General features: G+C 44.8%; 1 protein-coding gene across 1 annotated transcript in view; it reads left to right on the forward strand.

Moving 5' to 3' along the window:
• Positions 1-18,009, forward strand: part of zgc:77784 (uncharacterized protein LOC402947 homolog) — a gene marked incomplete in the record, with an annotated part of 77,385 nt that extends 59,376 nt beyond the window's left edge. The window contains 11 exon segments of the mRNA XM_025008633.2: positions 22-193; positions 3,912-4,115; positions 4,876-4,918; positions 5,381-5,517; positions 6,336-6,623; positions 9,328-9,469; positions 11,085-11,404; positions 12,747-12,863; positions 13,836-14,027; positions 14,883-15,004; positions 17,441-18,009. Coding sequence (XP_024864401.1) covers positions 22-193; positions 3,912-4,115; positions 4,876-4,918; positions 5,381-5,517; positions 6,336-6,623; positions 9,328-9,469; positions 11,085-11,404; positions 12,747-12,863; positions 13,836-14,027; positions 14,883-15,004; positions 17,441-17,452 — 1,749 coding nt within the window.
• Positions 18,010-22,643: the final 4,634 nt, after the last annotated feature.

Raw genomic sequence — 22,643 nt, forward strand, 5'->3', positions numbered from 1 at the left:
CCTCCTCCCCTCCTCCCTCAGGTCTGGTGTCTGTCCAGCGACGGGGAGCAGGAGCTGAACCGGACCGTGGACGGCGTGGTTCTGTCCATCCTGCTGACGGGCCTGCTGCCTGACGTCCGCTACACGGTGGTGGTGGCTGCTGTCACCAGTCTGGGTGTGGGCGCGCCGAGCCCGCCTGTCAGCCTGCTTCTCAGTGAGTCACTCGAACTGCTCCGGCGGGGGAAAAACGCGGCGCGGGGAGCTGGAATGTTCGCGAGAAATTCACTTCATACAGCTTCACTCCGATCAGCCGCTTAATGTTTCTGTTTTATTCCTGTTAACCGGCTTTGCTCCCTCCACTTCTTGTGAGGTTTGGAGGTTTTTTCTTTGTGTTTTTTGCTTTTGTTAGTAGCTCATTTTGGTGCTGTTTCCTGTGTTTTTGTATCTTCCATTTACCCTCCGTCTGCCACGCCCACCTCCACCTGTCGGCAGTGATTATCACTCACCTGTTATCCTCTAACCCTAACCCTAACCCTCCACTTCTCGCTGGTCCGTCGCTCGTTGGTTCTCTCTCTGTATCCGTCCCCCTCCCGCCTGTGGTCTATCAAGTTACTTCCTGTTTTGTCTTCGCTGCCTCGTCAGCTGTTGTTTTGTATATCTTTCAGTTTAATAAAATAGTTTTCTTTAATTATGAGTCTGCGCTCTGGGTTCGCCTCCGTTACCACCTTACCTGATACTTTGACGTTTTCTATCGCGATTTTGAGTTCTTTTTCTGTGCTTGACTCCACGTTGTTACTCTTGTTCTTGTCGTCTTTGTGGTTTTTGTCTTGTTGTCGTGTTTGATCGTTTTTTTCCTCACGTGTTTCCTGCCACGCCCATCTGCACCTGAGTCCACTTCCATCCTCGGCCTCTGCCTTTATAATCGCTGCTTTCGCTTCCGTTCCTCGCCGGTTCTCCGTTATTTGGTTCTCGCTGCTTCTTGTCGTGTTTCTCGGTCATCTTGTTCCTGTCACAGTCTGCTCCTCGTGCTCCTCGCGGTCCTGCGTAGGTCATTGTTGGGTTTGCTGCCGAGTCAGCTTTTTCTTTTCCCTTTTCTCTACCGAGAGACTAAAGATCTCGTTTGTGTCTCATGCCTTTAGGCTGAATAACTCGGCTGCTCCCGGCAGGAACAGTGGCTGGTTACGTCCCCTAACATAGTTGTTGTCTTATTTATTTACTTATTTTTAATATCTGGTGCGTCTTCATCGTATTATTTGTAAGAATGGGAGCTACAGACCACCACATATTTTCCTTCGGGATCAATAAAGTATCCATCCATCCATCCATCCGAGTCAGCCATATTGGATTTTGACGCTGTGGCTGGTCAAGAATCTCCCGAATTTTCAATTTTTTTAAATTTTTTTTTTCAACTTGGAAATCGAAAACTAGGACTTCCACGTGTGAAAGGAACGCAGCACAAGTTCCAATAAAAAAGACGAAGGATTTCAGCGCCTGTCCGACCTGTGCTTTAAAGAGGCCCGTCAGTTCCCTCCTCTCCGTTTGTACATGTAGCTGTAATTATCATTATCTGTGTTTGAATAAATATTTTTTTAAAAAACAAGGAAACGGCTCCGTAAACCCGTTTCTGTGGAAGGCGGGGTTAGGAGCATGAACGCCACGTGTAAATTAGTTTCTAATAATCAAAATTAAAAGCAGGGCGGCGGGGTTTTTTCTAATCGTGCCGGTTTTCTTCCTCCCTGATGAAGAAAAGCCGTCTCGTGTTATTCTGTAAAACACGGATTCAGATGGATCTCTGCTTTTTGCATCCTGTCATGACAGCAGATTTCCTCCTGCCCGCCCTCCCGTCTTCCCAACGCTCGGCTGTCTAGCTGTCCGTCTCCCGGGCGCCGTGTTTTCTGTCAGTCCGTCCGTCAGTCAGAGGAGAGGGATGTGCGGCTTCACCTGCTCTCAGAACCAAGTATAAACAGCGGGTTGGGAGGGGGGACCATGTTTGCTGAAGCAGCTACAGGCTCTCGATTAGACACGTCGGCACCAATTAGTGCTCAGCTATGATGCGTTCACGGACAGGGAATAAAACACTGGATTCCTGAACGTCGCTTCATGGATAGGAAAAATGGACCCTTGAGTTTTTTTTTTAATTGGATGGTCACAGGTCGAGTCGGTCAAGCTGAATGCATATCGCCCACCTTTTAATGAAAAGTGGTCAAACCTCAAGAATGACATTATCACATATGATATTGTAATTAAAGCTTAGATAATATGTTAGAAGATGACTCTCAGCTGCTGCCAAATTTAGCTCAATATCTGTAAAACTGTTTGAGTTATAGCTATTTTTGTGTTCGCTAAGGTCAGCGGGCTGTGGCGGCCATCTTGAATTGGATTGACCTCAAAAGTTAATCAGCTGTAGATATTCATCCAATGATTACATCCTGAAGGTTTCATTGAAATCCATCCAGTGCCTCATGAGATATTTTGCTAACAGACAGAAAAAGTTGACTCCAGTAGTTCGTGGCAAAGTTTGTAAACAGTTATTGAGCGATCGGTTAGCATTTAGACTATAAGTTAATGTAGAGTCTCAGCTACTACCATGCTAAATTTTAGGGAAATATTTACAAAAATGGCTGAGCTGTAGCCGTGTTTGTGTTCGCTAAAGTCAGTGGGCTGTGGCGGCCATCTTAAATAGAGTGACTCCGCAAGTTAAATCAGTTGTAGACAAACATCCATGGATTTCTTTCTGAGAGTTACATTAAAATCCGACCTGTGGTTCATGAGATATTTCGCTAACAGACGGAGAATTTGACACACACAGACGCGAGCAAAAACACGATTGCCTCTCGCCTCCTGCCGCAGGAGGTGAATAAACGTATTCGGAGGAGTGTAACCGGGCCTCATTTTAAAGTTGTTAAACCTCATAAATTGAGACAAAATTAAAATGTTTTTATTCCGACAAAAGATACATAATTTATTATTGATGAATATTAACAAATCTGTTTGTACCTCTCGTCTCCGCAGAGGAATATTAATTCTTACATAACAAGAATCTGTTTCTGACGGAGCAGTTCTGGGTTCTCGTCTGAGTAAACGAACCGGTTCGTTGGTTCCACCGAACAGAACTTTGTTTACGCCTCTTAGTTTAATTATTTCTGTTTCGTTTATTCGGTCGTAACGAGAAGATCGGTACACGTTGTTCTCTGGGGGGGAGGCCTCGTCCCGTCAGGTTTATTTCACAGAAAGTAGTTCCACCTAAAAGCCGGGCGCTCAGTCGAGGACGCCGTTTCCAGAGCAGGAAGCGCCCGATCCGTCCGTCTTCTGTTTCTGTCATCAGCCTCGTGTTTTAACCTCCGTAGGTATCAAAATGAGTGGAAACTCTCCTGCAGATTCATCCGGAGCGTCGCCGCTCCAATTAAAGGCCTCGCCATCCTTCGAGGAATGCATATCGCCCGCCACCTTTCATGACCGAAATCATTCCGTGCTGAGAAAAAGACTCATTTGATTAAACCCTGAAAATAACAACACGCACCACCTCATGTCAAGTCAAATTTATTTATATAGCATTAATTTATGTTCAGCAACAAGGCGTTTCAAAGTGAAAATTTCAAAACAAAATTTCATAAAAATATCATCATGACAACATAAAGATAAAACTAAACTGACTACAAGTACAAGAAAGATGGTTGCCACAGCTGATCGGCATTAGCAAACACAAAAATGACTCCTGCGTGGTCAGTTTGACAGATATTCGGCTAAAACCTGGCGTGGTAGTAGCTGAGGGTCACCCTCAACGCATGCTTTGAGATGCAGCAGGTTATGTGAGATGGCGCATGACGTCACGAACAAGGTTTGACCAAAACGCCGCCGCCGCCGCCGCCGCCTCCGTCCCGTCTCACCCTGAGACTGAAACCCCAACATCCGCTCTCTCCCCTTCCTCTCAGCTCAGCCGCTCGAGGTGAAGAGGAGCGGCGAGCCGGGCCTGGCCGAGCAGATCGCCGGGGTCGTCCGGCAGCCGGCCTTCATCGCGGGCCTGGGCGTGGCCGCCTGGGTGGTTCTGATGGGCTTCAGCGGGTGGCTGTACTGCCGCCACCGCCGGAGGAAGCAGCTGGGACACTACACCACGTCCTTCGCCTACACGCCCGCAGGTGAGCCGCGGACCGGGCTCGGGACCCCCGGTTCGGCAAACGTGCTCCGAGTTGTCGCGGCGAACGTCGGAGGCAGGAAACAAAGTAAAAAGCAAAAAAAAAAAAAGGATCCGGCGAAGCTTGCAGCTGCAGTGACAAACTTGTTAATAGACCTCTGGGGATATCTCCAGCAGTGATGAATGTTTTCAATTTCACTTTGTGTTTCGCAAAGCAACTCCTGCGCTTTAATCTCACACAACTTGGTTAATTAAAACGTATTTACCCCTGCTCGGGAGGCTGCCGAAAAGGAGGAAAAAGGAAAATGGAGACGAACTGAAGGCAGCCACAACAGTACAGTTTTAGAACATGGCCTTGGGTACAGAAGCTCATACTGTGAACACATCGTTTGTTTTGTGCGGGGGGGCACGCGGATTGATTTTCCGCACAGATTTTTGCAGCGATTGTTGTATCATATCAGGCTTTTAGCTCAGATCGTGTCAGTCTAAACAGGATTGACTCCGGTTACATCAGGAGGAGGATAACATCTGCAAATTTTACATCGTGTTTTTTTTTTTTCTGTTGCGTGCCTCTTAGTGTATGTAGGTCAACGGTGTGTTTTCATAGAAAACAACTCAAATCTGCTTTTAGGATAAACGGCCGGATGGCGCAGCGGTTCGGTGTTAAACACGTTTGTTCTGCATTCAGTCTTAAAAAACCTTCTGTTTGATGTTTTTGTCTCATATATATACGATAACACTGATATCTTTGTGTCTTTTTGCAGTTGGCTTTGCTCACAGCGAGGGATCGGGAATCATCAATGGAGGGTAAGGTCTGCGTTAAAGGGGTAGCTCAGCTCTTTCGAAGTGGGGTTCTGTAGGGATGTGGCTACAGACGCGTTTACTACTCGAGGAACCGTTTCAGTGAATTGGGGCCCGACCCAAAGGCTGCTAATGTAGGCAGACCTCCGAAAAGTGAAGAAAGAGATTTTTACTGAGCCACAGTTTGATCTCGGACCTCCCGATGAAGGGTTGCTGTGCTTGTGAGACGTCACAGGTAATCATTCAAAAAATGAAATGTTGTTTTTTTTTCACCACGCGTCGCCTCGGGGGGTGAACATCAGCGTGATGTGAACCTGACAGCGGTGGGAGGAACTGAGGATGTTTCAAAGATAATAATTGTTCAAACTCTTCCACAGAACTTCAAAAGATCTGAACTGTCCATAAAAGTTGGATTTAAGTGATAAGTGCTGCTGTGAATTTCATAGAAACTGTTGATTTTCTTCCAAGGCCTGCCTTGTTGGGGTCAAACATGGGGAATTACCCCTGGCTGGCGGAGTCGTGGCCCACTCCCAACCTGCCCCACAACAGCAAGGATTTGGTCAACTGCTGCTCCGGGAAACTGGACTCGGAGCGATATTACAACTGTAAGAGCCCGCAGACGGTTTTGAGTTAGCGTTAAACCAGACCCTCCAGGATTTTGTGATGTTGCGATCGCAACTATTAACACAAAATCAAGCAAACCCCGCGAAATCGCAGCTTTTTGCAACTTTGCCCAAAACACCGCAACTTTAACCCAATATTTATTGTTTCTAAAGTGATTCGCCACCGTTTCTGCGGTCTTGTGTCTTCTCTGTGGGTTTGTGTAGTGTGGAATACAAAATAACCCCAAATAACTCACGAAGAAGACACGTGATGTCACTTCCTGTTAACATCAGAATGCTGGGAGCGTGCAGGAGCAGCGACCGAAGCCAAAATCTGCGCTAATGCTTCACATTTTCCCACAAAGATTTTAGCAAACCAGTTTCCTCCCTAGCTGCAGGAGAGTGGGGGGGGGAAGCTGTTTTGCACGTCCTGCAGTGTAATCATGAAACATAAACGCATCAACAAACACTTTGTGTCTGCAAAACATGTGAGGAGAGCTGCAGACAAGGGACAATCCAGAAATGGTCATGAATGTCAGTTTAGAAGCTATCAAAGTTCTCAAATAAAGCACCTTTTGAGAATGTCAATGTTTGTTGGTAATTATCTTACAAAACTAGTAAGTATTTTTGGTTCATATATTAAAAGTTATGGTTGTTTATTGATTTTTAGTTTTAAAAAAATCGCAACTTTTAGGAAAATTCCCCGCGAAATCAGGCATTTCAGCCCGCAACAGTCACAAAAAAAGCCCGCGAAATTCTGGAGGGATTTGTTAAACGCTCACGGTCGTGTTGGTAACGTGACGGCATCCTCTGCTGCCCAGCTATCGGCGTCCTCAGCTACCCGAACCAGACGGAGAAGCGCAGCACGGCGTCCAACGACAGCCCCATTTACAGCACCATCAACACCACGGCCGAGGACGACCTGCTGGCGTACTACGACACCTACTCCAGCGTGTCCTACAACCAGGGTCCCGATCCGTACAGCAGCAACCCGGTGCTGGCAGCCGGCGGGCTCGTGGGCCTGGAGCAGGACCTGGACCGGTGGACCATCCAGTCTGGTCAGTCGGGGTCCGAATACGCCAAGCTCCAGTACGCCAAGAAGAGCGGCGGTGAGTGTTTTAGCCCGTCAGCGGCGCGTTTTATTCACACAAACCAAACTGCGCACGCAAACGGTGATGTAGGGATGAACTGAAGTTAGCATTTATACATAAAAACAAACAAACGGGGGGAAAAACTGGTGGAACGATGGTTGATCAGCCTCAACTTTTTGTCTGAATATATTCCATAAATCTGAAATCTGTGTGACAATAAATGATGAATTATGGGACATTATCTCCTCTTCTTCATATGTTGGTTGGTATTTTCCATGCTAAAGAGCAAAATAATAGAAGAGACCGAGCTCCTTTTCTTGGGGCAACTGTGGCTCAGTGGTTAGAGCAGTCATCCTCCGATGAAAGAGTCGGAGGTTCAATTCCAGCAGTTTGAAGCACTGATTAGCCTCTATAGGGGATTTATTCAGGTTACCTTTGTAGAGATGTAGCAGAGTCCTGTATGGATGTGGGTTTGGGTAAATGAGGACACAGGTTGGGTTGTTAAGCGCTTTGAGTGGCTTGATTGGCTAGAAAGGTGCGATATAAGCACAGTCCAGTTATCATCTCAGTGGGCTGCGCCAACGTTCGCAGCAGTTCTGTTCCCCGGCTCGAGCTGCACAGGTGGGATGTTTTGCCGCTCGAATATATCTGTGCGACAGACTTTCTCCCAGAGTTGTCCAAGTGTCTCGAACCCGTGGCAGCCCGTCTCATGAGCTTTTATTTCAGGGTTGGCCAATCCTGGCCCTGGAGGGCCTCTATCCTGCACGTTTTCCTTCCTCTGCTCCAACACACCTGATTTAAATCAATGAATGGTTAACAGGCTTCTGCAGAACATGAAGAGGCGATTCAGCCACTGAATCAGGTGTGTTGGAGCAGGGAAACAAGGAAAACCTGCAGGATGGTGGCCCTCGAGGACCAGGATTGGACATCCCTGTTTTATTTGGACGCCTGCGCCGCGGCAGTTCTCAGGACAGACAATGTGTCCATCTCGATGACAAATAATAACTACTAAAACACTGGTCCAGATCCTTCTGTCTTTTATTCCAAAAGTGTACTCCGGGAAATTAAATCATAATAGTGGGAGCTGCAGCTGAATGTTTGTGTGTTTTCTTGCAGTTTTAGACCCAAGTAGATCCCTCCCGATGCTGCTGCAGCTCAGAAACCCCACAGATCCCTTCCTGAGCATTTTTTATTTTATTTATTGCCTCACCAGACTTCTCCTCTGTTCTTTTAAAACACGTTTAGATGCTCAGACTGTGAATTTATTTACTTATTTACATGAAATCAGCTGGAACTTGTCGATGTCCTCTAAGGTTCAGCTTCGTTCTACAGCATTTTGACCTTTTGGCCTTTTTTCTGCTTCGTTTACAGAAAGATAAGGTCTTACATTGAATGTTTTTATGTGAATTAAACACATCTATAACCGATTTATAAAATGGGGTTACACCAACCAAAACAAATGCTGTAAAGCTCCACTTTCCCTCAGCCACTGCTCAGGTGTTTCTATTTTCCTTCCAAGGAGTCAAACTTTCTTGTCATCTCTTAGCGGGGTTTTGAGCGAAGGTTCTCCGGATTTTCCGAGAGCCCGTCAATCTTTCTTTTCTTTTTTTTTCTTTTTTTTTTTTACCTTTAGGCTCTGGCTGCTTTTCCGTTCAGTTTTCAGTCCGCTCCTGTTTTTGCTGAACCCTTGGCACATCTCAACACGGCGTGTTCCCTAAAAAATTTAAAGGGAACCGGACGGGTTGAAGAGCAGAGAGAGGTTCGTCAGAGCTGGAAAAAACAACTCGTGACAGGTGAATCTGAGAGGGAGCTTTCTGCCGAAACAGGAGACCCAACATCCTCCGGTGTGCTGCCCATCGATGCTTGTTACGTTTGGCTTTTTTATTTTTTTTTATCAACTCAGCTTCAGAAACAGGAACAAATAGTGCCTTTTGCCACGTGCTGCAATTTCAAATGGATTATTAGATCCACTGTTGATTGGTTCATTAGGATAAACAGCCTTTTTATTGCTTAAATGACCCATGTGAGGTGTAAAAATGAAAAGAATTATTAGATACAAGAACTTATTGTATTTAAAACAAAAATGTACCCTTTATTAGGACTTTTAGTTTAAAAATACGACTCCAGACGCAGTCTGTGCCGCACGCCTCCCCCTCCTTTTCTTTATGTTTATCTTCCAGATGCGTCATCTGTTTAAGGTTTGAATAAAAGCGTATTGTAACTAAGGCCGTAAAGGTTTTCTGAAGCTAAGAGCTCCGTGAGTTTGTGCATCTATTGAAACCCAAGGTGGCTCCGAAGAGAAATAAAAGGTCAACAAAGGAGCGCGTCCTTCAGGCGCTCGCAGACAGAGAGAGGGAGAGAGGGACGGGTTTTAAAGCGCAGCGTTTGTTCGAGCAGATCCATCACGTAAAACCGGCCAGGCGTTTCTGCTTTAGGGTCAGGGTGAGGAGAAATTTAATAATTAAACGGGAATTCTGCTTGGTGCTGCTTATTCGAAAGGACCTAACGGCGCCACACTGACGGTTGCAGGAAATGTAGAGATTTAAGAGCGCGGTCCGAGATCTGTCTGTAGGTGTTTCTACGTGTGTGTGTGTGTGTGAATACAAACGCTGATTAATGACGTGGAGTCAGGTGCAGAGAAGCAGGGCCGCCAGGGAGGTGGTGAACCGAGGCCTCGCCAAGTCCAAAATGTGTGACGGCCGTTTGTTCCCGTTTTTTCCAGACAAAGCGGCGCAGCAGTCGTCGTCTCCGGGGTCCTCGCCCAAGTCGGCTCCTCTCACCTGGGTGGACGTCTTGTCTCTGCCTCTGCCCCCCAACAGGGAGGGAGGTCGCGCAATGGGCGACAAAGACAAGGCGCAGCACAGGTGAGGCCTCGCGCCATGGCGATCCGGTTCTGTCTTAGCTATTCCAAGAAAGTAAAGTAGGAATTTATAAGGTTTCAAATCGTTTCGTTCTGATTTTATTTACATTTGACACAACTGTTTTAGTTACAGGGTCCAAGTCTTCCTTGTGGGGCTCAGAATTCGAACCCATTCTCTTCCGTTTCCAGGAATAAGACGCTTCCCGCGCTCGTTTTTATTCCGTGTCTTTATTAATAGCACGAGGGCCTGTGGCGTCATTCCTCTGACAGCAGGAGTTAAGGCAGCTGGACGTCAGAGCGCTCCTCGAACGTTGCCAGGGCTGTCAGACGAAACTTAAGTGAAGTTTAGAGTCTGGGGAGTTTTGCAAATTAACCGCTGTCTCTGCAGGCAGCGAGCAGCTTCAGGCTCCGGGGCGGCGGCGGCGGAGGAGGGGAGCGTCGACTCTAACCAGTTCTGACACGTTAGATTGAGGACAGAACGGGGCTGGGGATCGGAGGGCTGGTCTGACTGCGCCGCGTCTTCTGTAATGACATTAGCCTCCGTCTGACAGACGGAATTAGTGCTTTCCGTTGTCAGTGGCACGTCCGTCATTAAATCAGCCCTGATGGCGATAAGATGACAACGGAAATCACGGAGGTGGATCCTGTCCTCTGTCATTCTGCTTCTCCTTTCAGATAGGAACTTTAAAAAACAGCATTTATTCCTTTTTTCTTTTTCTTTACTTGCCCTTTTTTTAATTTTACATCAGTCGACACGTAGGAGTGTTTCTCCACAGACAGTTTGTCTCTTTGAATTTAAACTAATCGACACATTTCTTTGAACGTTATGTTGGATCTGCGCAAAAACACCGCCTGGGTCTGTGTGCTCGCGTGCTCCTCTGTCTGCCTGTCAGCAAAATATCACTGAACAGATTCTAGTGAAACTCACTGGACGTACGTCTCCAACCTGATTCAAGATGGCCGCCACAGCCGACTGAATGTAAAGCAGTTATTTTTACAAACACGGAGGTAAAGTTCGGCGTTATAGAAGACGAGAGTAGTTTAAAACTCCCAACATGAACAGCTTTAATTATAAACTAGACATTTCCAGAAGTTTTTTTTATTTTTTTATTAACATGGTGGAAAGTTGCCTTCTAGTTGAATTATTTTCTCCACCAACATGGCCGTCCCCTCCAGCTACCGTGTGAAATGGGGTTCAGTTATTTAGGTGGAGGTATCGGGACTCTCGTGCAGCGTTTCATGCAGAAACTTTGCACGGTGAATACAGAGTAACACACACACACACACACACACACACACACACAGCATGTATTCTGAAGGTCGAGCCTTCGGCGACTCATTCCTTTCCTTTGCCTGCACGTACTGCGATGCTGTCTGTATAAGGTCAAACGCAGATTCTGCTCCATCGCTCAGGCGGAGGACGCCATTCAACGACCGGTGGACGGCTCGGGCTTTAGAGGCGTCCGAGAAAGCCGGAGGCGTCTGCTGAGTTAATCAGCTCTAAAAACGGATTGGTCAGAAGAGATAATAAGACTGATTTAAGCAGTTTTTAATAAAGAAATGAAAGGACAAGTCGTCCGTGTTGTGTTTAGGTTGATGAAAGCTCATTCTGCTCTCAGCTTCGAGGAGGAAGACGATGACTGGTGTCCCCCGCTGCCGGCCAGAACCTACCTGATGGACACGTCCAGAGAGGAGGTCTCGAGCCTGCCCTCGAAAGCAGAGGAGCTTCCCTTCGCGGCGCCTCCGCAGCGAGAGCCGCCCGAGCCCGGCGGCAGTCCTCGCCTTCAGCACCTGGACCTGCTGGCCCGTCACCACCTGGGCTCCCAGGTGTCCCAGTCCAACCCGGACCTGTTCACCAACACCAGGGCCCTGGACGCCAGTGGTTTCTACAGCGCGGGCCACTGGGGAGAGAATTTCAGGGGAGAAAGCCTCGGCAAAGGTCAGTCTGAAGGGGCCCTCGCAGCGGCGTCGTGTCGCGTTTAACAACCTGAAGGCGTTCGGGGGAGGCGGTTATTTTAACCATCAAAATTTTATTTTAATTCATCAAAACGATTGGCTGATTCAGGAGACGGGCGCCTTGACTCCTGGCTTCTGTCCTTTTAATGCTTTTCAGAATATTTACCTTTATTTCCAATAATGTTCCCCACAGAGATACCCTGAGATCTCTTCAGCTGCAGTTTTTCTTTTTCTTTTAATCTTCTTCAGTGAACTCCATCTGTGTTTGTCTTCTACGATACTTTTAGCTTTCAGCTACCGTTCTGTTAGTTCTAGTTTCTTCTATTTTAGCTACCCTTTTGCTACTTTTAGTTTTAAGCAGTTGTTCTGCTTTTATTAGCTTTGAGCCAGCCTTTTAATAGGTTTAGTCAGCTTTTTGATGCTTTTAACTTTCAGCTACCGTTCCTTTATTTCCAGGTTTTAACTTTTAACCTTTTAGCTTTTAGCTACTGTTCTGCTATTATTAGCTTTTAGATAACCTTTTGCTACTCTTAGTTTTCAGCTACCGTTTTGTTACTTACAAGGTTTTAGCTAGCATTTTAATAGTTTGTAAGCTTTTTGAAACTTTTAGCTTCTCGCTACAGTTTTGCTGCTTTCATCTTTAGCTAGCCTTTTGCTACATTTAGCTTTTAGCTAGAAAATTAAAAGTTTTAGTCAGCTTTTTGATACTTTTAACTTTCAGCTACTGTTCTGTTATTTCTAGGTTTTAATCAGCATGTTGGTCCTTTTAGCTTTTAGCTCTTGTTCTGCTATTATTAGCTTTTACCAATCCTCTTGCTACTTTTAGTTTTCAGCTACCGTTCTGTTACTTCTAGGTTTTAGCTATCATTTTTATAGTTTGTAAGCTTTTTGATACTTTTTAGCTTCTAGCTACAGTTTTGCTGCTTTTATCTTTTAGCTAGCCTTATGCTACATTTAGCTTTTAGTTAGCCTTTTGATACTTTTAACTTCTAGCTAGCCTTTTAATAGTTTTACTCAGCTTTTTGATACGTTTACCTTTCAGCTAGTATTTAGCTAACTTTAGCTTGTACCTTGGCCTTTTGCTACTTTAGTCTTCAGCTAGCAATTTGTTTCTTTTAGCCTTTTGCAACTTTTAGCTTCTAGCTACCATTTTGCTACTTTAGTCTTCAGCTAGCCTTTAACTTCATTGAGCTTTTAGCATTTTGCTCCTTTTTCTTTTTGAGTTTTTTTTTTTTTTTGGCTCTGCTTCTTTTAGCTTTACCGTCTTCAACGTCTTCAGTTTCAGCTCCTTCAGCTCAGTTAAGATAAACCTCCTCTCTTGTCAGGACCTTCGGCTGCTGCAGCTGCAGAGTCGAGCCCCGCAGCTCAGGTCCACAGGTCCAGAGGCAAGAAGCGAGTCCCCAAAGACGGACAAGTCCGAAGAGACAGGCACGGAGACGCAGGTACGACTCCCTCGCCTAACATACAGAAGAAGAACGCTCGGGCAGCGAGGTTTCCGTAGCAGCTGCCCAAAAATTTACTTTGGACTCAGTTTACAACAGATTATTTCATCATTTTGAAGAATTTGCTGGAACTTTAGGGATTATTAGACCTTAATGTGCGTTCCTTTATTGCTTAAGCTCCTTTTTTTATTAATATATTAAACTTTATCTTATAGGTTTGTTTTAGGAGAAAATCCAAACATGAGGGCTCAAGACCTAAGAGCCAAACTTTATTTCCAAAGTTCATTTCTAAAACGAAACAGGCCAACCCTGAAAATAAGGTTATGTGAGTGTGGGTTTATCTGTAAGCTGACTGCAGCCCGACGCCTGATGTTAGAGGGTCATTAAGACTTTGTTCTTTGCTTCACGAGACAAAATTTCCAGCCATAAATAAAACACACTAAACCCCAAAAAAGCTATTATACTGGAGCTAAAATCGAGTTCTGACAGGGAAGTGTGTTTGAACTGTATGCATAAAATAAACCTTAATTAGCATATATGGATTCTAACATGCTAATGGTAAAGAGATGAAGCTTTATGTATGTATTTCATGTGTTTAACTCTTTCCATCATCACTCGGTGACCACAGGTCGCCTGTAATGACCAAATATTTTAACGATCTAGAAAGTGGCTAATGGTCATTTTGACAAACATGGCGCCACATGCTAATCAGGGCGCTTTGGAGTCAGCCAGCTGCACTCGAGGGCGAGGGTTCCCCGCTGCTTCTGGTCTTTATGCAAAGCCGTGTCTTCATGTTTAAAACACAAACAGCGGAGTGATATCGCCTCATCTGGCACCCAGCAGCAACGTGAACACACACACACACACACACACACACACACACACACACACCCAAAATGTCAAGATGATTCCTTTAAAGATGATTATTTCTTTGTGTTTTCCTTTAAATCGTCGCCGATGACTCACACGCAGATCTCCCCCCTCCGCCAGCTCCCCCCTCCTCCTCCTCCGCCGCCGGCGACGACGACGACAACTCCCTGCGGCTCTTTGTGGACGCCTCTTTGGGGAGCGACCTGCCTGCCCTCCCAAAAAGGGGGGAGCGTCCCTGCGGCCAAACGGGGGGGTTGGCGAAGTGGTTACCGGAAGGTGAAAGGCACGATTCAGGTACGCCGGAAACGGATTCAGCTTTATAACTTCCAGCTAACAATTTGATACTTTTAGCTAACTTTTTGATACATTTAGCATTTAGCTAGCATTCTGCTGCTGTTATCTAGCCTTTTGATACTTTTAGCTTTTGGCTACCCTTTTTAGTGTCTAGCTAGCCATTTGACCATTTCATACTTTTAGCTATTGTTTTCCTACTTTTAGCTTGTAGCTACCTTTTTGATACGTTTAGCTTTTAGCTACCCTTTTGCTACTTTACATTAAAGCTGTTCTTTTGCTGCTTTTAGCTTTGAGCTACTTTTGCGGCTTTTAGCAAGCATTTTGCTAGTTTTAGCTTCTAGCTATTGTTTTTCTACTTTTAGCTTGTAGCTAGCTTTTTAATGCTTTTAGCTACCATTTGGCTACTTTACATTAAAGCTATTCTTTTGCTGCTTTTAGCTTTGAGCGACCCTTTTGCTGCTTTGTGCAAGTGTTTTGCTAGTTTTAGCTTGTAGCTAACCTTTTCATACATTGAGCATTTAGCTAGTATTCTGCTACCAGTAACTTTTAGCAAGCATTTTGCTACCTTGCTGTTAAGGTATTCTTTTCCTGTTTCTAGCTTTTTGTTAACTTTTGCTGCTTTTAGCTTCTAGCTAGTCTTTTGCTGTTTTTAAAGCAGTTTTTTTGCTTCTTTTAGCTTGCAGCTATTAGTTTGCTTCTTTTATTGTCTCAGTTCCAGCTTCTTCAGCTCTTTTCAGCAGTTGTTCAGCTCTAAGCGTCTAGAAAGAAGGCAGCAGCTGAGCTCGACTCTCGGCCTGCCCATCAGCCGAATCTAGAAACAGCTGAAACTCTGACCGATGTGTTTGTCGTGAGCAGATGAGAACGTCACCCCCTACGGACAGCCGAACATCCTGTCCAAGGTGCAGGCGTCGGGCTATGGGTCTCTCGGTGGAAGAGTCTTTCCCCGGCCGGCCGCCGCAGTCCAGAGGAGAGATGAGGTACGTCTGCAGGGGCAGCTGCAAGCCGCCGAGTGACACGCGGCGCTCGTTACGGTCAATCCGACAACACACCGAGGGCAGCTTGACACGCTGACTGGCAGCCATTTATTGTGGCCGAGGGCCAAACGGCAGTTATCTTCAACACCCGGGAGAAGCTCTGCAGCCCCCGGTGAAACCATTAAAAATACAAGATGGAGTTTCAAATTCGCCCGCTTGTTGTGGAGCAAATGTGTTTTAACAGATACGGACGAAATCAATCAGATGATTCGATAACACACCCGGAAATCTGTTTTTTAGAATAACATCTAGGCTTAGTCTACACTTCTTCAAATATTAAAAAAAAAACTGCTTTTATTCGGCCATGTTAGCACCTCCAGTCCAGACACAAATTAAGATTTGATGAGAAAAAAACATTAATTTTATGTAAAAAGTGCTTCTCAAAGCAGAGCATTTTGTTTGTTTGTTTGTTTTTAGTGGATCCATGTGGACAGGAGATAAGGAGCTTTTCAGAAACAATGACGTAGCTGCCTTTTAAAGCCCAAGAACAAGCTGATATGAAGCTGTTTTTACTGGGGGGGTTTTCTGGGTAGGTCTCACTTCATCTCCATCCTGTTGCCATTAAACTGAAAGTTATCAGCTGAGAAGAAACTGTAAAAAGTCCAGAAAAAACAAGTTTTATCAACATAAATAAAGATGAAAGTCCCGCCTTTGCACCCCCCTGACTCGCTAACAGGCTGTCAATCAAAGTGTAACTTGACACTTTTTGAAAATTTAAAATATTAATTAAAACGATAAGATAAATGTTATCCGAAGTGTATTTTTGTGTTTTCGTCAGGGAAATGCCCCATTCGTTGACATGGAGGGGCGGGACTTAAAAACAAGTACTGCAGGCAGCCACTAGGGGGCGGCGATGTGGCTTCAACTTCCAGCTTCCAGTTCTGTGTCTAAGATCTGTCGATGAGCTGAACATGTTTCTTTCTCTGTACTTCGATACGTCATCAGTCTGGACGTTCACGCCCCCTAGTGGTGCAGCCCAGTAGAACGTGTAGACAGAAAAAAACAAACAAAAAAAAACAAATCTGGAGTCAAGTGAACCGGGCCTTAATTACTGGTATTTTTAATTTGCTCAAAAAATTATTAAACTATAGATTATGAAAGTGACTAAAAGCTGAAAAAGGACATGTTTTAGCTTTATGTGAATTTGAAACAGAAAGATTACAAAATGCACTTATTCTTTTACTCTAAGTCTTTTAAATATTTTACCTCTTTATACTGATGCCTATTGTTGTGTATTACATCAAGGCACATATTGTGTTTATGTGCCTTGATTGGCTAAATCATAAAGCCCTTTGGTCAACTTTAAAATGTGCTTTAAAAATTAAATGAATGTTGACGTTTGACTTTAGTCTTTCTTGCAACAAAAAAAAAAGAAATGATGGCGGATAAAATGTCCTGTTTAAGTCTTTTTTATTACAGGCTCAGTATACGACGTGGAAATCGCTGCAGCGTATCATGAGCTGGTTTATGAGCTGAAATGGAGAAGCAGGTTTCAGCCAAATATATTTACATTTTGTACCCGGTAGAGATATTTATGTTTTGCTTCAGAGGCATGTTTTTAACGGTGTGTCATTAATGGGGCTGTTATAGCTGTTTTTGCCTCCCAAGCATCAATGTTAGGTTGATACGTTCTCTTCCTTTACAATCGATAATCTGAGCGGCGCATTAAGCGTGTGGGCTCATCAGTAGGTTTGGAGCCGCTCTGACACTTTACTCCCCGGCATTGATTCAGAAATCTGATTCTGAGCAGAATCTGCAGCAAAACCCTGAGTCAGTGGGCTTTTAAACGGCCCGAGAGGCCGCTCGATAAGTCCGTGGTGCATTTAAATTTAGTCGCAAGTCAGCGTTTAAATGTTGTTTCTTTCTGTTGCTCCACATGTTTACCTACAGAATGTGTCAGCGAGTTTTTTTTTTGTTTTTTTTTCTTTTACACACCCAGAGGTAAAAATCTTGGGAGTTCAGATCGATTATGAGAACGGTTAGGAAGTAGGAGAAGAAGAAAAGTCTGGATGTGGGTCAACAAATAGTCCTGATGGAAGTGATGTTAGCTTCGTTTGTTTGGGGATTTCTGCACAAATCTCTTTTTGGTCCAGGTCTTAGGCTCTTAGGTCGGTTCGTATTTTTAACAAAATATTTGTTTTTGAATTCCGACACTCATATTTTTGGATTTTCTGGTCACTGTTTGAGCTGTTCTTGGCCTCAAAACACCCGGAAACGTGATGTAATTCATGCCACAGCTGCCTGTGTCCTCATCCTTGGCACAAAGTCGAGCTCGTCCTCGTCCTCGGCGCCGGTTGGACGCCCCTCGTCCCTGATCTCAAGCGTCCAGCGGCGGCTCGTCTCACTGCTCCCTCTGTGTGTGTCGTGTCTTCCTCCCAGAACCTCATATAAAGACGGCGGCAGCTGATTACGTGACGTGACGGCTTCCTTTCTCCTCCCCGACTTCCTGTCTTTGCCAGCCATCAATCCGTTGCCATGGCGCCGTTTGGAGGAACCGACGACAAAAAGGGAAAGCATCAAGGCCTGCCATCTGCCATTTCTGTTCGTTGTGTACTTTATTTGATCGATTCCGTCTCCATTCTTTTGTGATTTCCCTCACCCCTTTCTGTATAAAGACATTCTCAGTGTAATTTTCTAAAAGATCTGATCAGATATATTGCTAAAAGAAGGACGTGGAAGAAATATTTTTAGGTAAAAAGGGACAAATATTATTGGATTGTTGTACCACAGATTATTGAATGTACCTTTTTCTTCGTTTCTGCCCATGACACCATGATGCTGCGTGTTTGACAGAAGTTGGGAAAGAAAACAAGTTAAAGCTCATTTTGTTGGCGCGAGTGTGTGTGTGTGTGTGTCAGTACTTTTCTCATTTCTGTGTGGCTGTGTATTGTAGTAGATCACCCGTGTGTTATTTTTTAAACTCAACAATAAAGGCTTTGTTACAAAAAGGTCTGTGTGTGTGTGTGTGCGCATTGAAGAATAGCAGTCGTGGTTTTAGCAGCAGGACGCTGCGGATGGCAACGCCAGCCTGTCTTTTCAAGTCATCTGGCCTCCGCTCAGAGGGAAATGTTTCCAATGTTTGGAAACTCAGGCTTCAAGGAAGTAAACTCTAAAAGGCTCTAAAAGTAAACTGTGAAGACGAATCCAAGGAGGAAGCTGATTTGATCACGTCGGCTGTTTTAATCTCAAAGCCATCGTTTGAAAAGGACAACAGAGTCCCTGAAGTTTCAAACCTGGAAGTTTTAGGGGTTTTCTGCTCCGACGCACCTGATTCGAACGGTTTAATCACCTCCTCACCAAATCAGCGAGTTCTCCAGAAGCGCGTCCACAAGTCATCCATTTCGACAAGGGGTTTTAAAGCAGGAACACGTCTGTCTTACCTGTTGTAGACGGCTCTTTGAACCACCGAAGTCTGGAGAAACAGAGTTCGACTCCGAGCTAACGGCTAGCCTGAGCGGCGCCGAGGCCGAAGTGAGCCGCCGCTGCTGCTGCAGCTGCATCAAAACAACTTCAGTTTTAAACATAGAACAGTAATTCATCTGAGCACTATTAAATAAACATCAGTTTTACATTCGACGGTTATTTACGTGGAACTCTGAGCTCAAACAGCGGCGGCAGCGCCTAGCTGTAGCGTTTCCTGTGGAGCACTGGAGCAGTTCTGTCAGGATTATCCAAATATTTCTGCTGTGCCGACCGTGAAATGAGAAGCTGATGACTGTTTCAAAGTGTTTTTGGACGTTAGCTAAACCCTTTGATCTTACCTCGGCCTTAGACTAGTCGTTAGCTCGTCAGTCTGGTCAGATTTAGGCCCTTTCATCACAACTCTGGGTATTATTTGCTTTTGTGAGTCTTATCCACACACAGATTCAACCTCACGCTTGCAAACTGTCACTTTGGGCCCTACAGACCAAAACAATGAGGCCATTTTTACTAATTCTTCTGTATTTTTCTCACTTTTTCCAGGTTCGTCTCTAACAAACGTTGGGTCGTGTGCTGAAACGGTCGATAACTGAGAGGAAACAGGAAATGGTTTTAAAGAAAAAAAAAAAACGAGCGACATTTATGTCGTGGAAACCTTTAAGCCTCGCTAAGAAGAACGTTCTTCCTCTGTGTTTGGAGTTGTTGTTAGTGGCAGAGTGTGAGTGATTCAACATTTCTGTTAGATTTATACTAACAAAGAAAAATATATTCCAAGTGATGTAGATGGGGCCTTAAACGTTATCTCTTCAAACTGAAGGCAGTTCAAGGAGCTGTTTACAGCAGGCAAGATATTAAGTGTTCATAACCTACCCACATAACCCTCCTTCAAAATATCTGAACTGTCCCTTTTCATCTGTGTTGAAAGAACAGATTTCCTAACAAATGGATGGCAAATTAAAGAGAAAAACCTCAAGAAATGAGTCAAGAAACACAACAAGGGCAGATTTTTTATTTTTTTATTTATTTTGCACAGATGCATGCTGGGATTGAATGATTAATATTGACTTGTTCCCAACAAACGAACGCTGAAAACGATTTTTCGGAGGATCCGGAGGAGCGTGCAGGAGGATCTCTGCCGCTCATGAAGACCAGATCACGGTTTCATTACGGCCCAAAGGCAGTTAGAGAAAATTACGCTCGCTAATCTATAAGCACATAATCCTGGACGGGGTGGCCGGCACGCTTTGGTCTGTTTTGAAAATTACTCGGGTAATCCTTCTAACGTCGTCCCTCCAACCTGAAACAAACGGTCAGGTTGAGCTTTTAGATGTTCCTAATTTTCCCTCCCAACAGATCATCGGCTGGTTTACAGCGTCTCTCCCCGACCTGAGAGGAAATTGATTCTGCCTGAGTCAAGTCAGGCCCGTCCCTTCTCGTGTTTACTCTGAATGTTAGTGGTCTATTAGCGTCCAGGGAGTTCGGTGACATCTGCATTTAGATCCGCGGCGAAGAAAACATCAGTAAATGAAGTCTAAAAATGTGGCCGACTCCACTTTTGACAGGGATCTTGTGCGTCAGCGTGGTTTGCGTGGAAGGGGGAAATAAAAACCTCCCTGCAGAGAGGCTCTTTCTCAGGTGACTGAGGACATTAATGCAGGACGTGATCAGACTGTCAGCCAGACACATGTACACATTTAATAGCAGGGCTACGTGGCGGAGCGTAAACCTCATTACGAAGACGGCTGCACATTTGGGAGTTCGGCTATGCGGGAACGAGAGGCACTGGTCTGCAGAGATGCTCCCGTCGATGGAGGAGGAAGTGTCGTTGAGTGATTTTAGGAGTTTGAGAACGTCATTTATCTGCTTATCTGACATGCTGTTGTTAGACAATCTGACACCCCTGCAGCTGCCTTTCCCACATCCCACAAATAACAGGAGACTGATTGATCTGTCGGGTGATTTTTAGGATTTTTCATGAAGTTGCCGTTGGCCGTGTCTGAACATCCCATCATCTCCTGTCCAACAACAATTGACGCAGCGAAATATGTGTGTTTGGGATGATGCTCAGCTACTACCACGCCAAATTTGAGCACAATATATCTAAAACTGACTGAGTTATGGACATTTTTGTGTAGACTAAGGTCAGTTAGCTGCGGCGGCCATCTTAAATACCTAATCAGCTGTAGACGTCCATCCAAGTCTTATTAAAATCCATCAAGTGGTTCATGAAATGGTTTGCTGACGAAGTTTTAAACATCGATTTTGTGCAATCGGCTCAGAGTACGACTCAAAGATCAGCAGAAACGTTACTTCCTCTTTAATGCAGGTAAAAAAAAAATGGCTTCATGTATCGGCTGCTGGCTGCGCTGATAAAATCTCGCTAGTCATTTGGTCACAAATCCTCAGAATTCAGTCAGACTTTCAACAAATTGCCTAATTTCAGCTAGTTTTTGACATTTGCAGCCCAGTGAGATACGACTCCATCTTTAGGTAGCCACGGCCCTCATTAGCTTCGTATTTTGAAGCTAACTAAAAATTCTTCGCACGCTAACGAGCTAAACTAAGACAGACAGACTTGTAACCAACCTGCCTAATATTACTAACATTATATAACACTAACCAAAATATTAATGTTAATATTGGCAAATTTTAATATGAACTTTGTTTGTGTGAGCGCGTTAGCATGTAGCTTTTAGCGCCGAAAACCTGCTAGCTTGTTTGCGCAAACTGAACTTCTTTGACGCTTTACTGAATGATGCTGAGCGGCACCTTGACTGTATCTAAAATAAACGACTGGGGAAAAAAAATACATTTTTGATGAGAAAGGATTCCCTTCCTCTGAGGCGGGTGGAAATAATTGGGAGCGGTGGAAAAGAGAAGACGGGTCGAGCTAACGTTTTTCTCCAAACGGAGCTAAATGACCCTGAAGTCTGAGTGAACTCACGAGTTGGTTGATTCGTGTTGCCAGGAGAAAGAAAAACCAACTTGTCTGATACAAGATACTCGTTGTGATTTGATGCCTTCCCTGAGCCCGCTGCATTGTGAGCATACTTGGTTCAGAACGAGGTTTAATGAGCGGGAGAAGCCTTCATCTCACTGTACAGCTCCTGAAACATGACAGCAGAGGGAAATGAAAGGCTTTTTCTTTTCTTTTTTTTCCCGCCTCATGTCTGCGCCGTCATCTTCTCTACGAGCTGTATGTGTGCTGATCTTATTAGCCGAAGTAGTAGCTACAATGTTGGGGTTTTTTTCTTCTTCCTTGGGAGGCTTCAGATACAGTGCGGTGCGTTCAGCTAACAACCCCGCAGGTCCCCGTCAGACTACTACAAGGATAATGGTAATCCGGCGCAATTTGGATGGTTTTAGCAGTTCAGAGAGGTTTGACAAATTTCTGCTCTGAGGCGAGTACAGTAGCGTGGATTAGAGTGTCTGTGGTTCACTCATCCTTTTTGGCACACTGTCAGATAAAGCGTGAGCAGATAGAGCCTCGTACTGAGGCCACATCACAAGTCTACAAATGTACACCGCTGGAGCACACAGACATTTTATTATCTTTATGCCAAAATGGAAAAATACTTAATTTATCCCTCGTTCTCTGTTCTTGGTATGCGTACACCAGGCTTCAGCTCAACATGGTACCATAAATTAGCTGCACTCGTCTTAACCTGGTCACTGATTTTATAACCGAGACACGTTTAACTAGTAATGTTAATAACCAGAGGTCCACTGATGGCTTTCAAATCTGGTACCAAAACAACCTGGTACTTACAGGCTGTACCGCGTACACCATTGTTCCTTGCTGGTACTTACAGGGTAAGGTACTTGGTACTTACCTGATACTTACCGGTACATTCCTGGTAATGACCTGGTACTTACAAGGTACATCCCTGGTTCTTACCTGGTTTTTACATGGTACATACCTGGTCCTTACTGGGTAAAAACCTCAAATGTACCGAGTACTTATCACTTATGTACCAAGTACTTGCCTGATACTTACTGTGTCCATACCTAGTACTAACCTGGTATGTACCTGGTACTTACTGGGTAAAAAGCTCAAATTTACCGAGTACTTATCAGGTATGTATCAAGTACTTACCTGATACTTACTGTGTCCAAAACCTAGTACAAACCTGGTACTTATGTGATACATATTTGGTACATA

This window comes from Kryptolebias marmoratus, linkage group LG2 (genome assembly GCF_001649575.2).
Source record: "Kryptolebias marmoratus isolate JLee-2015 linkage group LG2, ASM164957v2, whole genome shotgun sequence".
Lineage (NCBI taxonomy): Eukaryota > Metazoa > Chordata > Actinopteri > Cyprinodontiformes > Rivulidae > Kryptolebias > Kryptolebias marmoratus.